The sequence below is a fragment of the Trichosurus vulpecula genome, chromosome 7, assembly GCF_011100635.1.
Source record: "Trichosurus vulpecula isolate mTriVul1 chromosome 7, mTriVul1.pri, whole genome shotgun sequence".
Lineage (NCBI taxonomy): Eukaryota > Metazoa > Chordata > Mammalia > Diprotodontia > Phalangeridae > Trichosurus > Trichosurus vulpecula.
The window spans coordinates 167726257-167742401 of record NC_050579.1 but is presented as its reverse complement, the minus strand read 5'-3'; the positions used below and the strand labels follow the sequence as shown (position 1 = coordinate 167742401).

The following is a 16145-nucleotide window of genomic DNA, read 5'->3' as shown; positions in this document are numbered from 1 at the left end:
TTTGTTATTTTAGCCAATCTGACAGGAGAGATGTGTTATCTAAGAGTTGTTTTGATTTGCATTTCTCTAATCAGCAGCGATCTAGAGCATTTTTCCATATGCCTGTAGATAGCTTTAATTTCTTCCTCTGAAAACTGCCTGTTCATATCCTTTGACCATTACTCAATTGGGGAATGGCTTGTATTCCTATATATTTGGCTCAGCTCCCTGTATATTTTAGAGATGAGTCCTTTATCAGAGATACTAGTTGCAAAGATTTTCTCCCAATTTTCTGCTTCCCTCCTAATTCTTGTTGCACTGGCTTTTTTTGTACAAAAACATTTCAATTTGACATAATCAAAATTATCCATTTTGCATTTTGTAATGCTCTCTATCTCTTGTTGGGTCATGAATTCTTTGCTTTTCCACAAATCTGATAAGTAAACTATTCCTTGCTTTCCCAAATTACTTAGAGTATCAATTTTTACTCCTAAATCATGAACCCATTTTGACTTTATTTTGGTATATGGTGTAAGATATTGGTCTATGCCCAGTTTTTGCCCTACCATTTTCCAATTTTCCCAACAGTTTTTGTGAAATAGTGAATTATTAGCCCAGAAACTGGCCTCTTTGGGTTTATCAAAGAGTAGATTGCTAAACTTGTTGATTTCACCTACTTGTGTACCTATCCTATTCCACTGATCCACACCCCTGTTTCTTAACCAGTACCAGGCAGTTTTGATGACTGCTGCTGTGTAGTACAGTTTAATATCTGGTGTGGCTAAGCCACCATCTCTAGCATGTCTTTTCATTAATATCCTAGATACTCTAGACCTCTTGTTTTTCCAAATGAATTTTGTTATTATTTTGTCCAGCTCAGTAAAAAATTTTTTTGGTAGTTCGATTGGTATGGCACTGAATAGATAGATTAATTTAGGTAGAATTGTCATTTTTATTATATTAGCTCGGCCTAACCATGAGCAACTGATATTTCTCCATTTATTTAGATCTGATTTTATTCGCGTGAAAAGTGTTTCATAGTTATGTTCATATAGGCCCTGGGTTTGTCTTGGCAAATAGACTCCCAAATATTTTATAGTGCCTTCAGTAACTTTGAATGGAATTTCTCTTTCTATCTCTTGCTGTTGGGCTTTGTCAGTAATGTATAGGAATGCTGAGGATTTATGTGGGTTTATTTTATATCCTGCAACTTTGCTAAAGTTGTTTATTATTTCAAGTAGTTTTTTACTTGATTCTCTAGGATTCTCTAGATAAATCATCATATCATCTGCAAAAAGTGATAATTTAGTTTCTTCTTTTCCTATTCTAATTCCTTCAATTTCTTTTTCTTCTCTTCTTGCTACAGCTAATGTTTCTAGTACCAAATTGAATAATAGGGGTGATAATGGACATCCTTGTTTCACCCCGATCTTATTGGGAATGCATCTAATTTATCCCCATTACAAATAATGCTTGTTGGTGGTTAGGAATATGATAGGAATCAAATTACCAGTATAAAAAATGAAAAGGGTGAGGTCACCTCTAATGAAGAGGAAATCAAAACAATAATTAGGAATTATTTTGTCCAACTGTATGCCCATAAATTTGACAACTTAGAGATATGGATGAATATCTACAAAAACATAAACTGCCCAGACTAACAGAGAAGGAAGTGAAATTTCTTAATGACCCCATATCAGAAAAAGAAGTTGAGCAGGCCATCAACAAACTCCCTAGGAAAAAATCTCCAGGGCCAGATGGTTTTACATGTGAATTCTATCAAACATTTAAAAAACAACTAATTCCAATACTTTGTAGACTATTTGGGAAAATAGGTGAAGAAGGAGTCCTACCAAATTCTTTTTATGACACAAATATGGTACTAATACCCAAACCAGGTAGAGTTAAAACAGAGAAAGAAAATTATAGACCAATTTCTCTAATGAATATTGATGCAAAAATTTTAAATAAAATATTAGCAAAAAGATTGCAGCTACTCATTACGAGAATAATACACTATGACCAGGTAGGATTTATTCCAGGAATGCAAGGCTGGTTCAATATTAGGAAAACTATTAGCATAATTGACCATATCAACAACAAAACTAGCAGAAACCATATGAACATCTCAATAGACGCAGAAAAAGCTTTTGACAAAGTACAACACCCATTCCTATTAAAAACACTAGAAAGCATAGGAATAAGTGGAACCTTCCTCAAAATTATAAATAGTATCTACCTAAAACCATCTCTATCATTTCTAAAGTTCAATAATTCTATGCACTATGTTTTCAATGTTTCCAAAAATTCTATGTACTTCATAGATTTGAATCTTTTAGTGTTACTTAAAATGTGCTTTTACAATAGAACTTTCTAGCTGTTGAATATATTCAATGACATATAAATTTAAATGGAGCTGTCATCTACAAGTAAAGCAGTCGATCAATCAACAAACATTTATTTAGCACTTATTATGTGCTTCAGAGCTCTGGGGACTCAAAGAAGCAACAAAATCAATTTGTTACCCTTGAGAAACTTATATTCTTGTGGGGGTAACAACGTTGACCTAACTAGGTATAAGGAAAAAGTAATGTACAAAATCAACTTCCTTCCAATCTTTTTGGTTTCTCCTTCCAATCCAGAAGCTAATTATCACTCTGCAAAACCCTGTAGAAAGGAGATTTGACTTATTTTACTTATTACCAGAAAGCCTGTACAAATTTTAGTTCAATATAGGGAGCAACTGCCTAATAGTGTCTAAAGGTGGAATGAGCTGCCTTCAGAGATGCTAAGTTCCTTGTTACTAATGGTTTTCAAGTAGAGTCTGGTTAGTGAATTGGACTAGATAACCTTTGAATTTCTGTCTAAGTGTATGATTCCACTCTTAGTACTGCAAAAGCTTCAATAGACAAAAGATGCATACTTCTGGCAAAACTTTCATTTCGTGTTCTGTATGCAGCTCTCTATAGGGAAGGATTACCATGGTTCCATTAAGTCTGTGATTGATTCTCATTGTGTTGGGGCTGTTTTTGACATAAACATATACATTATAGTTGCTTTCATTTTCATCACATGTGCATTTTTGTAGTGAATGCAGTTGATACTTCTCATTCAAGGCAGATCTATTTGACATTCAGCCAAAAGAATGTATAATCAGAGCAGCCTTTTATTTATTTTTTTCCTTTGTTTTAGGTTGTTCTTTGTCAGAAAGCTGCATTTTGCCCCCTGTAGATGATGTTAGTTAATGTAAACATGAGGTGCCAAGTAAATTTTTGATGCGTTCTATTATGCCAAACATTAGGACATTTGTTTGGATTAGTTTCTCAAATTTAAATAGGTTTTTATTCCTTTTGGCATAAAATTCTTAAGACAATTTCAAAATTTTATGTGTTTTTTTCATAATGGGAACTATAAAAATAATTAAAAAAGATTTCTTCTCTAAATTTTAGGTAGAATTAGAAAAATACCAATTTTATTCTACTTTTATCAAAAGTAATGGGGGGCACTGTGTTATGGTGGAAAGAACACTGGCTCTGGAGTCAGAGGTTGTTGTTGTTGTTTGGTCATTTCAGTTGCGTCCAACTCTTATTGACCCCATTTGGAGTTTTCTTGGAAAAGATATTATAACGGTTTGCCATTTCTTCCTCTAGCTCATTTTCTAGATTAGGAACTGAGGCAAACTATATGTTATAGATAATATGCTATATATATATATATATATATATATATATATATATATATATAATGGAGCTGTTCCTCAGCTTGCACTACATTAGTTTGTGTTCTTTAAATAATGATAAAAATAAAATAATAATCTAACATATATGTTATATATTATATCATTGTACATCATATTAAATATATAATTATATTGCATAAGTTATATATGCTGTAATATACAATATGATATAAGTATATGAAATAAACTCATGATATAAAATATTATGTAATATTATATCTACTCTGATACAGACATATACATATATATATATATATATATACATATTATATATATGTCATTATCAGAAACTAAAACTGGAAAGATAAGTTATAGAGGGTCTCAAAAACCAAACTAAGGAGCTTAGACTTTGGAAGTAGTGGACATTTTTGACATGGATTGATGTGATCAAAGCTGTATTTTAAAAATCTCAATATTTAAAATACAGAGTAAATTGGAGCATCAGTCTAGAATGAGCAAAACCAGAGGTTAGAGGCTTATATACCCATCTGGGATTGGGAGAAAACAGGTTAGAATATTCATGGGACAATTACTGCAGAAAATCTATTGTAGAAAAAACATGCAAAAACTACTATCAGAAAAAAATTGCAGATTTAAAAAATACAAATACACAGTGAAGACATATTGTTTATTACTTTGAAAAGGAGACAAATATGACAACACAACTTATAAAAAATATGAGGAAGAAAATAGGAAAATAGTTTTTAGGTACATTATGAATAAGGAAAAAAATACCTATACAAAAAATTTGTATTCTAAGATTCATGCAAAGATTCAGGCAAAGAAATAGATTGTTGTGGCATCATAGGAAAATGCAGGGGTACATGATCCTGCGGGGATGGGTGTGGGGAAGCCAATGTTAACTAAAGAGAAAAGGGAAGAACTTTCAGTCACATAGGTCAATATGTATATATGTCTGTGTATACATATATGTAAATTTCTCTATCTATCTATCTATCTATCTATCTATCTTAATGTATTCTTGGGGTAAGAAGTCCATAATTATTTGGTTGAGAGAAGAGCTGGTTGTACTGTTATAACCAAAATGTTGTAAACATAGAAAGTAATTTGCAAAGACTAACTTTGAACTAATATTTAGCTTTTATGTAATGAGATGAACCTGGTTAATAAGTTAGAAAATATAATCATTAAGTTTGAGGATGACACCAATATGATAATAGGAAAGAACAGATGGTATATTAAAATTCAGAGGACCACAGACATTGTACCAATGTCTAGAAAAAAATGAAAGACTATAGTAACAAATAAAGGACAATGTGCATTGGACTTCAAAATAACCAGTTTTTAAAAAGAAATTTTAATCAACTGATTGGTATGGTTTATACTGCAGAAAAAACACATCTGGGTATTTGTTTATCACTGAATCAACCAACTTTTGTTTTTGTTAATTGACTCATTTCGTCATGGTCGATATGAGCCTTAATTTTTTCCTTATGAGAAGGTATGTGTGAATGTGACAGCATCATTGTGAACTGAGAATTGATGATGTTCACAAGGAAATCAGTGTGTTGCTTTTAAGAACAACAACCCTGTAATATCAGCAGTCAAATAAGCACATTTGCTTTATAGGAATCCCAGTGTTCTTCCATCATCCTGATCAGATTCTCAGTGTACCTCCGTATGTGTTCCTGTATTCTGCAACTAAAGGATTCCTAGGGCTTAGAGAGAGTAAACAAGTTTGAGGAGAAAGTAATAAAGGAGAATAAATGGATTAAGAAACTGGCCTATGAGAAAATATGAAAGGAATAGAAAAGCTATCTGGAAAGGTAAATTATGAAGAAAGACAGTGATTGGAAAAACAGTGTGATATAGTCAGTTCTTTAGTCATTAAACTGTTATTAAGTTTCTACTATATTATTCGTCTAGGATGTTAAACAAGGAAGGCATTCTAAGTCCTTCTAAAACCTAATTCTACAGATAGCCATATTCTGCCCTGTGTTTTCATTTTGCCCTACATCCTCTTACATAATATATCTAGAATGAGATTGGGACATATCTATCCAACTCTCAGAGTATCATCCAATGTGGTTTATCTTGGTGAATGAAAGTTTGAATGGAAATTTAAGTACTTAGACTGGCTCTAGAAATTCAGGGGATCATTTTGTTCCTTAATGTCACACTTCAGCAGACACACTTCACAGTGCACTGAATCATGCTTTAAACAAGCAGACTTTAATCTAACGACAGCAGATAATGTAGCAGAGGTGAATAATAAGTGTTGGCAGTCTTAACTTTTCTCTGACAGTACTCTCTCCTAGGTGCCTGATGAACAATTGATAAAGTACATATGGTTTTTTTATAGATTGGAACTTGGGATCCAGCCAGCGGCCTGAACATGACAGAAAGTCAAAAGGGAAAACCTGCCAACATCACAGATTCTTTATCCAATCGCTCTTTGATTGTTACTACCATTTTGGTAAGTAATTATATCCACATTCCTTTTAGAGAAATATTGACGTGCATGAGAGTTGGATGGAAAAGGATATTCTAATTGGGACACTAATGAACAGTATGCAATGTATTTTATAGTTATTTAGCAATTACTGTATAATAGATGAGCCAATGTTAATTTAGTCACAGATTTTTATTTTGTTAGGCTTCATTGATGTGAATTACTTTAATTTGTGTGGTGCCTCTGTTGATTAATAATTTAGGTTTATATGTTAACTGAAATCTTTAAGTTTGTAGAAAATGAGTTAAAATAGCAGTCTTTTCAATGTCAGCTTTAGGAAAATGTACAAATAAGGGCAAGTGAATGGTAGGAAATGAATTTCAGGTTTGCTTTCATTTCCTACAGATTTATTTAGGTGTCAATAGCACATTTCCACCAATATTTTCCCACTAAAATTATGTTTTAACCTTGATTTGGTTTAATTGTTTTCATCTTGAAGAAGTACTTTTTCTTTACTAATCTTCCTAATGAAATTAAATGATTTTTCCCCAGCAAGACATATTTTCAGTAACAAGAGAATTAAATTAATGTTGATAAGCTAGATATTTTTACCTCTCTCATAATTATACATTTTAAATGAGCTCACACAGCAATGATCACTTATACCTATACCACCATTTGGAAGTGCAATTTTCATTTGAAGACAAAGGAGCATCTCTTCTGCAGTTGGTAGTCAGTACTTTCTATTTACTACAAAAACCTAATGCCCAAGTCTTAACATTTTTAGAGGCCAATCAGTGGTAATGTGGGATTAATTTCCAAACAGCCATCAAGTAGAAAGATTTAAATGACTGGTAAATTTGATTTATGCTAACTATTCAAGCCAGATTGAATGAATTTTCTTGTCCTTTTAGTCATGACAAGAGATACTTGCATCATAGGTATGGGAAAATATGCAAGTTTAAGCATGATGAAACTTGATCAGGAAGTTCAATTTTATGCCAGCTGGGTAATCATGAATTGGCAATGATAGCAATCACTGTATTATTTTTTGTTTGTTTGTTTCTGTCCCTCCAGTGCTTGGGAATGATGATTGCTTACAGTAGTAAACCCAAATTCCTCTGCCTAGCTTTTAAGGACTTCTGTGGTCTGGCCTCACCTAACCTATCCAATGTTATCTTTCATTTTTCTACAATGGCATTGTCATTTCTGTCTCCATACTTTTCCTTATACTGTTTTTGCTCTCTAGAATGTCTTGGCTTTTCACATTCTCCCCATTTCTTAATGCTCAGGTGAAGTCTGATCTCCCTGAAGACACTGACTACATCCTTCTCTAAACTTCTATTGCAGAGGGGTTGAAAAGAGCTGGTAGCATTCCCAAGTACAGTCCAAACCAGGTTAAAATAATGTGGAATAATTAACAAAATAAACAAAATGTAATAGAACATAAATATGGTCAATACATAGTTTTCTGAGTCAATATGTAGTCTGCAGGCATCTTTATATGTGGTTTGGTGGCCACCATTTCTATTTGAATTTGACACCACTTTTATACTGTGCTTGCAGTTAGTCCCATACTGTAAACATTTATCTTGTGTCATTGTATCATACTGTAAACATTTATCTTCTTTTCTAGCTTTTTACTATGTGTTAATCTTGTTCCCAGAAGAAGATTTTAATCTATTCTAGGAACTATTTCATGTACTTCTTTTTTATGTACCATACCCAAAACAGTTATATGGATAACCAAGATAACTCATGTCAAAGTTGAAAGTGTACTTTATAATTTCATGATACAGACTCATAAATATTTGCATAGTTCATTTTATTTAGATAACTTCTCTTTACTTTGAACTTAGACTTTGCTGAGATAGATTAAGATAATACTAGTACACCTAAAACTATGAAAAGCTCAGAAAGAGAGTAAGTACTTGATGATTCTAAGATCCCTTATACCTCCAAATCTATGACCCTATGAAGTAGAGTATATAATTTGATAATTTATAAAAAATATTATATTATGTATTGTATAGTTATATGTTATATATAACATTATAATGAAATTGTATTAATTTAATCTATCTCACACATTGTATGACATGTTCAGCCTATTCTAGTCTTTTATGGGGAGTGGAGAAAATTTATAGGTAGTGACGAGGCCTTTATGTCACCCATGAAATACTTTGAGGAAGGATTCCAGTTATTTGAATAAAGTTATACAGCCCAATTTGCCTCTGTAGCAGAGATCCCAAGGACTCTCTCTTATCATGCCTCCTGCTAAGTGTCTATGTTATGGTATTTGAAGAACCAAGAAGGCAATCTGTATTGCAATATCTTCAATGTGCCATGCATTACTGTAATCGTAATGCCCTATTTTTCCTATGTGCTTCTTTTTATTCTAATGTTCTATTTATATGATACTGAGATGATGTATATTTGGTCAATTTAATGAAAAAAGCATCATATTATTTCAGAGTTGGGAATGAACTCAGTCAAACTTGTAAAGAGTCTTTCTATAACAAAGCTTACAAGTGATTCATCCAGCCTTTTCTTAAAGACCAATAGTGAAATCCACTGTGTCCTAAAGAGCCTGTTCCACTTTTGGATATCTCAAATTATTAGGAAGTGTTTTTTCCTCCTCCTTATAATAATCCTATATTTACATTCTCCACACCTGAACCCGGACTTTCACCAACCACTTCTAGCTTTGCCTTCAGGGGGAGAGCAAGTCTAATCCCATAATAGTTCTCTAAATTATCAAGGATAAGTGCCACAGCCCTCATGAGCCATTTCTTCTTCAGCTTTCCCCCCATTTTTTATGTTTGTTATTATTTTTGGTCACCAGTCTTCATATCGGTTTTCAGGAGGACTAGCCCCTCTGGTGTGAGGGCTTGCCAAACCCTTTTCAGGGCCACCCATCCACCTGTGGTCTCCACTTGACTCACCTAATTCTCATCTATTTCTCCAAAAAGCTGCAGCAGGCACAAGTGCCACACAGTGGTACACTATCTCAGCAGACCAGCTAAACCAGGATGAGGGTAACTGACAGACCTCAAACCAGTCTGTGAGTTAGGGGGATGTCTACCCCAAGCATGTGAAGACTTTCCCTGGCAGAATGGATAGATGAGAACAATTTGTTCTAAGAGCCATGAAGGTGGCTGACACAGGCACTGTGCAGTAATTAGAGCTGGGTCAGGTATCTGAGATGCCAAAGTCATCCACTGCATCCCAGGCCATCACCAGTTGTCTTGACTTTTGTCCTGCCACTGGACTTTGATGACTCATAAAGAGAGAGTGAGGCTGACGACTTCATGCAACGTTGCCTCACTTAAATCCAATTCACTTGTAAGTCAAGACATAATCTTGTGATGTCAATGGTCCTCTTCAAAAACAGAGGACAAACAGCAACCACAACAACAGTGTTTTCACCATTCCATCTGTCCTTTTTTGATTGCCCTCAAACTTATCTCTATCCTTCCAAAAATTCAGTGTCCAAAATTGAAGACAATATTCCAGATGTAGAATGATGGCAATCACATTGGCATTTTTGACTGACATTTCACATGGTATCTTATAAGTAAGTCATAACAAATTTTAATTTGGGCAGTTAATATGTGGGAAAATAGTTGCTTGAATAGCCACATGTAGAAAAAAGCCTACAATAACAATTTGCTATATTTGTAGTTCCTGGCGCAACATGCATCTTGGTTGAAAACTAATTCTCTTAATTCAGTGCTTTCCAACCTGGGTGCCTTGAAACACCGTTAAGTCATCATGGCCAGACCAGTGAGTCAGATAAAATAAGGACTTTACCTCTAAGAGTGTACAACTGTTCATTCCACTGCTGCTTAGATGCCTTGGAGCCTTCTTCATTCTATTTCCTGCCTAAATCTCACCTAAAACCAAGTTACCCTTCCACGTTGGCAACTAATTTCTATCATTGTAGGCCACCTGAGGGTGATAATCAGGCTCTCTAATGTGGCTGACCTACTATAATTTTCTTTTTTGGGGGGGGGGGGGTTGGCAGGGCAATTGGGGTTAAGTGACTTCCCCAAGGTCACACAGCTAGTACGTGTCAAGTGTCTGAGGTCAAATTTGAACTCAGGTCCTCCTGACTCCTGGGCTGGTACTCTACTCACGGTGCCACCTAGCTGTCCCTCCTACTATAATTTTCTAATGCTTTCTGATACTTCTCTCTCTTTTTTTTTCTTTTCCTCCAAGATAACATACACTTTATTTTCAAAAGCATACAACTTGACTTGATAAAATTGCATCATGGAATGTCATCAGTCTTTCTCACCTCCCCCCTCCTTTACTTGCCCATCCCTGGAAACATTCATAATATACCTGATCAAATTAAAACATTTGCTAGGGAGACCTAGAACAAATAATAATTTAGGAAACTTTTTTGGTAATGTTTCATTTATAATACCCCTCCTTGCCTACTTCCTGTAACTTCTACTAGCCCTGTCAGGTTGGGTCCCTAGAAGGCAGCTACTATTTCTTTCCAAAGGGTTCTAGGGATAACCCTATTACTCATAAAACTCTACCTAGTGTTTTCTCTAGTATCAATTAAACAGTTGCTGTCATTTAGTCAAAGTTAATAAATTTTTAGAAAGGAGTATTTGCTACTTTGGTATAGTAAAAACAGTTGCTAGATAGAAATGCCCTCCAAATCTGGGATACACTCTCTCCTTGCACACACGAGATCCTAGGAGAGAGTGGTCTCAAATTTAGAGAGCACACAATTGATAAAAGGGTAGTTCACAGGTCTTGGTTTTGGGAAGTCCTTTTCTCCATTTGTGGAATCTTCATGAAGTTCTACTTTCGTGTGTGTAGCTTTTTGATGAACTCCAAGGTTCAGTGGCTGTGTAGAGTCTTAAAGTTACCTTTCCTTTGTATATCTGTCTTTAGTTTGTCTTTAACTCTTGATGCAAATGCTACTGTCAGCCACTGCATCATAGGGACACTTCTACTGAATCCTATGAGAAGCCCACATCTTAAGGTCATCCTCTCCCCAAGGGGAGAGGAGTCTAATACTCTTTTGCCCCACAGACCGTTTCTGTTCAAGGACTTACCAGAAGCTACTTCACCACTAGGTTTGCCTGTTATTGGAATGCTGGATTACAAATTTGTGGGAGGTTTTATGTGAGTTGCACAGGATATAGCTGATTCTCTTTGACCAAACACAAAACCTGTGTGGCATCATTTGTTTTCATTCCATTTGTTCCTACTTCACTCCTTTGGTTCATTGACTCTATAACTCAAAGAGGCGTGGGTATCAGATAAATGTAATAATACCTGGGCATAGAACTTCTTGTTAGTTACCTTAATTATGGTTGAGTAGCATAAGGCAATACTGTTACATACTCATATAACTTTTAAATTGACTGTGAGCTTGGGAAATCCACAGAGTTAAGGTTATGGCTATCTTAGATGTGAGGCCCCACCTTCTCAACCTTACTATGTTGCAAAACAATGATTCTCTATAGAGCCCCATGGTCAGTTGTGGTCAACTTGCCTTTCTTCCATATGTTTAGCATGATGACAGTAGTACTGTCATTTACTTAAAATTATGTTTCTGGCTCCCTCTGTTACTAGCACAAAATGTCCATTATATTAAGCCACTAAATGTGTGTGTGTGTGTGTGTGTGTGTGTGTGTGTTTATAATAGGTAGCAAAAATTTGCAGATTGTGGTTTTTTTTTGCTTGTTTTTAAAAACATATTTAATGGCTTAACATACCTTCAATACAGAAGCTAGAAAACAATCTGCTGAAATAGGAAGAGCTCTTCTGCTGGACTCTGTTTGATTTTGGAAAAGTCTTCATTCCTTCGTGTATTCATTTGGTTAATGAGGGCAATAAGATTAAATGATTTCTGGGGTTTTCCTCTGGTCTAGCACCCTATAATTTATTTAGCTGTCCTCTGGTTCTTTAGATCCACCAAATGGTATGATTTTAGATGAGCTGACTGGCACTTAAGTTCCTACAGTGAGTACAGCTTTTTTTGTGTGGTTTTTCAATCAATGCTTATTTCCTCTCAGATCCTCCACCCTCCCAACCCCCATGCCAAAACAACAACACAGAAACAACATTAGGGCTGCCCTTATATGTTGAGTGCTTTCCACTATGCCTCTCAGTGTAACAATTGATTTTTATGCATTAAAAGGATTAGTTAATGCTACTTTCAATGTTGAGTTTTATTTATTTTTTCCCCTTCTCAGGGCACTTTGGTGTACAGATTCCTTTGGTAACTTCTTTATGGAAGTCTGTTTCTCTGGAGGAGGTTGTTTCTTTCCTGTGGCTCTCTGAATTTAACAAATGTGCTTGCACCTGTTAAGCAGTATAGCTTCGTTTCCCCCTCTGCACTTAACTCAGTGGGCAGAGTTTCATCTCCACCCACCTACCATCCCACAAGCACACACTTACACCCCCATCATCTATTCAGTTCAATTCATTAAACTAATTGACATTTTGCCATCATGGCTATAGGCCTACTATACACCTACACATAAACATCTAGGGAGAAAGAAAAGTTCCTAAGTATGAAAAAATTCTTATGAAAATACAAAACTGGACAAGACAGTAACAGTGGCACTCTCATCAATCACCCCCCCCCAAACCTCCACCCTAACTTTGCTTTCTGAAGGTGGTTTTATAAATTAAAAAATACATCTGTCAAACCATAATTTCTACTACAGCAAGTTTTGGTGCTAATCCTGCATTTATTATTACAGAGCAGTTGTGATACCACCCCCTTATAGAACAATCTGGAGTCAGACATGGACATTGCAAAGCAATGTTGTGTCACTGAGAATTTTTTTCCCTTCTAACATCCCCATTTCTACCCCAAATCCTTAAGACAGAATTTCTAAAGGGTATTCTATAGAATCCAAGTGTTCTATGTCTTGAGAAAAGTTTGGTGCTAGCGATATTTTTTACCCTCTAAAATGGAGTTCTTAACAATTTTTGGATTATGTGATTGATGTTCCTTTGGCAGTTTGGTTAAGCAACTTGAACCCCTTCTCAGAATAATGTTTTTTAATTTTAAAAAATATGTAGCATTACAAAGGAAAACAATGATAATAAAATAAATAATTTAAACCAATGATTAAAATAAATAGTTAATTTAAAATAAATAATTATAATAAAATACAATAATCGAATATATATTTTAAAAGTTTATATACCCCAGATGAACTCCTTATCTGAAATATTAGACATAAAATGATATATCAAAATTATAATACAGTGTATTTTTATTGTGGAAATAGGTTGAATTTTCATAATTTTACTGCCACCCTTTTTTTCTGGGGACATTCCATACCCTCCAGCTTCTTTAAGGAGTATTTGTGGGCTTTGTCAGGAGATGTTAAATCCCAAAGTGTTCGATGGCTCATTTTATTTGGGAAATATTGATATAAATGATATTGTAGAGCCAATATGAAATGAAAGTAAATATATTAACTTCTGATTTCCTAATGTTCCATTGAAAGGATTATTTCACAATGCATTTTCCTCTATCCACTTATTCCAAAGATATTCTGCTCCTAATCCTGCACTCTTAATCCTCCTAATATGTCTTAATCCAAGCAGCAACCAAGTTTCTAGACTAGATGGTAGTTAGTGAAGTTAACTTTCTGATCTAATGTCCTTACAGCCTCATTTCATACCCCAAGGGGTAATCATTCTTTCCCATCTTCCTCTGTCTTGCACTGCTTATAACTCAGTTAATTCTTCTCTTGGCAATCTATTTTCACAAACATCTTCTTTAAGTCTCTTCCTTCCATCTCTTTTAACTCCTGTTCATTATCTCTCTTCTTCCTGTTGTTGTCCCATTTGTGATCCAAGAAACAATCTTAATTATGCCACATGGGTTTTGCTTTCCTAGACATGTGTCAAAAGGAAATAAGGCAATATAAAACCAGTGCCACCAGCCTATAACATTATTGAATGTATCTATACCTTCTTTTCAGGATCACACCAAAATTATCCATTTATCTTCTTAATTAATTGCATTTTCCCTCAAGCACATTCAAGATAAATTATATAAGTATGTATATATAAACACATATATATTCTTATTCAGTTTTATTATTCTTATTTTTTGTTTGCTAAAATTACAACTGTGTTATTTTCTACTAGCTTATACTAAAAATCTATACAGAGTCTGAAATGACATGGGAGTAGTGCAAAGAATATCAGCTCTGAGATAGGAGATCCAGATTCTAAACTAAACTCTAAAGCTAACTTGCTGTGAGAGCCTAGGCCAGGAATTTCATTTTTTTTTTCTGGGTCTCATTATGATTACCTGGAAAGGAGAATAAATTTAAACTAGATGACCTCCAAGATCCCTTCCAGCTCTAACCACTTAGGATTCCAGCTACTTAAAAATAAGTAAAAATAAACTGTTATTCAAACAGAAACAGTCAATAAGCATTTATGAAGCTCCTAATATATGCCAGGTACAGTGGTAAGCACTTAGGTTACAAAAAAAGGCAAAAGACAATTTTTTTTTCAAGGAGCTTACAGTCTAATGGAGGAGACAATAGCCTAGCAACCATGTACCAACAAGATATAGACAGGATAAATTGGAGATCATTTATAACATTGTTTCTTTGAGAACATGTATCATAAAATCTTAGCATCTGATTTGTAAATGAAGTATTGTAGCCCATTAGAGCCTTTATAAATTGGAAATATCTTGAATAGCATACTCAGAGAAAGGAAAACCAAGCATTGAAATATGAATTACAATAAAATGGCAATAATAAGGGGCTTAATGCGCACTAGGTGGCACAGGGGATAGAATGCTGAGCCTGGGGTCAGGAAGACTTATCTTCCTGAGTTCAAATCTGGTCTCAGATAGTTCCTTGCTGTGTCAACCTGGGCAAGTCACTTAACTCTTTTTGCCTCAGTTTTCTCATCAGTAAAATGAGCTGAAGAAGGAAATAGCAAACCACTCCAGTAGATTTGCCAAGAAATCCCCTAATGGAGATCTGGAAGAGTTGGGCACAACAGAAACAATGGAATAACAATAAAGTGCTTAAATGAATAGTTACTATGAAGGAAGGAGCACCACAAAGAGAGAGTAGAATCTTATGTAACTAAGAGTAATTTAGGTGGAGGAATAACATGAACAAAGTCCTAGTGGTCTAAAGAAGACATATTCATTCAGTGGTCAGTAGGAGATGATTGAATCTTTGACAGGTAGCTAACAGGGTTGAACAGGTCCTCCATCCCAAATCCCTGATTTTCAGATGATGAAATTGAAGCCCAGAGGACTTGAAGTCACATGCCGTAGTTCACTCAGACAGCAGAGGATTTGAATATAGTTGGAAATGATTAGTGTAGAGGTTATAAAGAGAAATTTAAATAAACACAGTTGTATAATAAGGGTAGTAGTGTCAGATGATGAGAGGGCCTAAAACCTAGATAGAAATGTCAAGGTTTAATATAGTAAGAAATGAGGAGAAATTGTAGATTCTTTAATAAGGGAGCCATGTCATCATAGAAATGCTGTTTTAGGAGGATTAATCTGGCAGCAGTGTATGGAGTGGACTAAAGACGAAGGAACAACATTAGAGAGATTTGGCATGACTTGATATCATAAGGGATCAGACCAGAGTACTAGTAATGAAAATGTAGAAGAAAAGGGGAAGCTGAGGGAGATTAATAAAACTTGGTGGAAGTTCAGACCAAATGAGGTAAAGGAGTTGGGAGAATCAAGAAAGGCTCCCCATATCAGGCCTAAGAGACTGACAGAAATGAATGGAAAATATAGTTAATAAGTCATGTTCTATCGTTCTCCCTTCCTCCTCTTGTAACTTTTAGTTTCAGTATGTATGCCTTGGGGTTGTTCCAGCCTCATGGTGATTTTTTTTTCTATAGCAACTTTCAAAGACTCAGTTGTAGTAGTGCTATAATCTCTGTCATGTAGTTAATACCCATTCCATATTGGTAAAGTTATAGATCCTAGAAGTACTGATGAATTGTATTGACATATCTTCACAC

General features: G+C 34.8%; 1 protein-coding gene across 1 annotated transcript in view; it reads left to right on the top strand.

The window, feature by feature from the left end:
- GRIK2 (glutamate ionotropic receptor kainate type subunit 2) overlaps nucleotides 1-16145 on the top strand; it is a 533321-nt gene that overhangs the window by 193362 nt on the left and 323814 nt on the right. The window contains exon 12 of the mRNA XM_036768273.1: nucleotides 6042-6155. Coding sequence (XP_036624168.1) covers nucleotides 6042-6155 — 114 coding nt within the window. The remainder of the gene's footprint in view (nucleotides 1-6041; nucleotides 6156-16145) is intronic.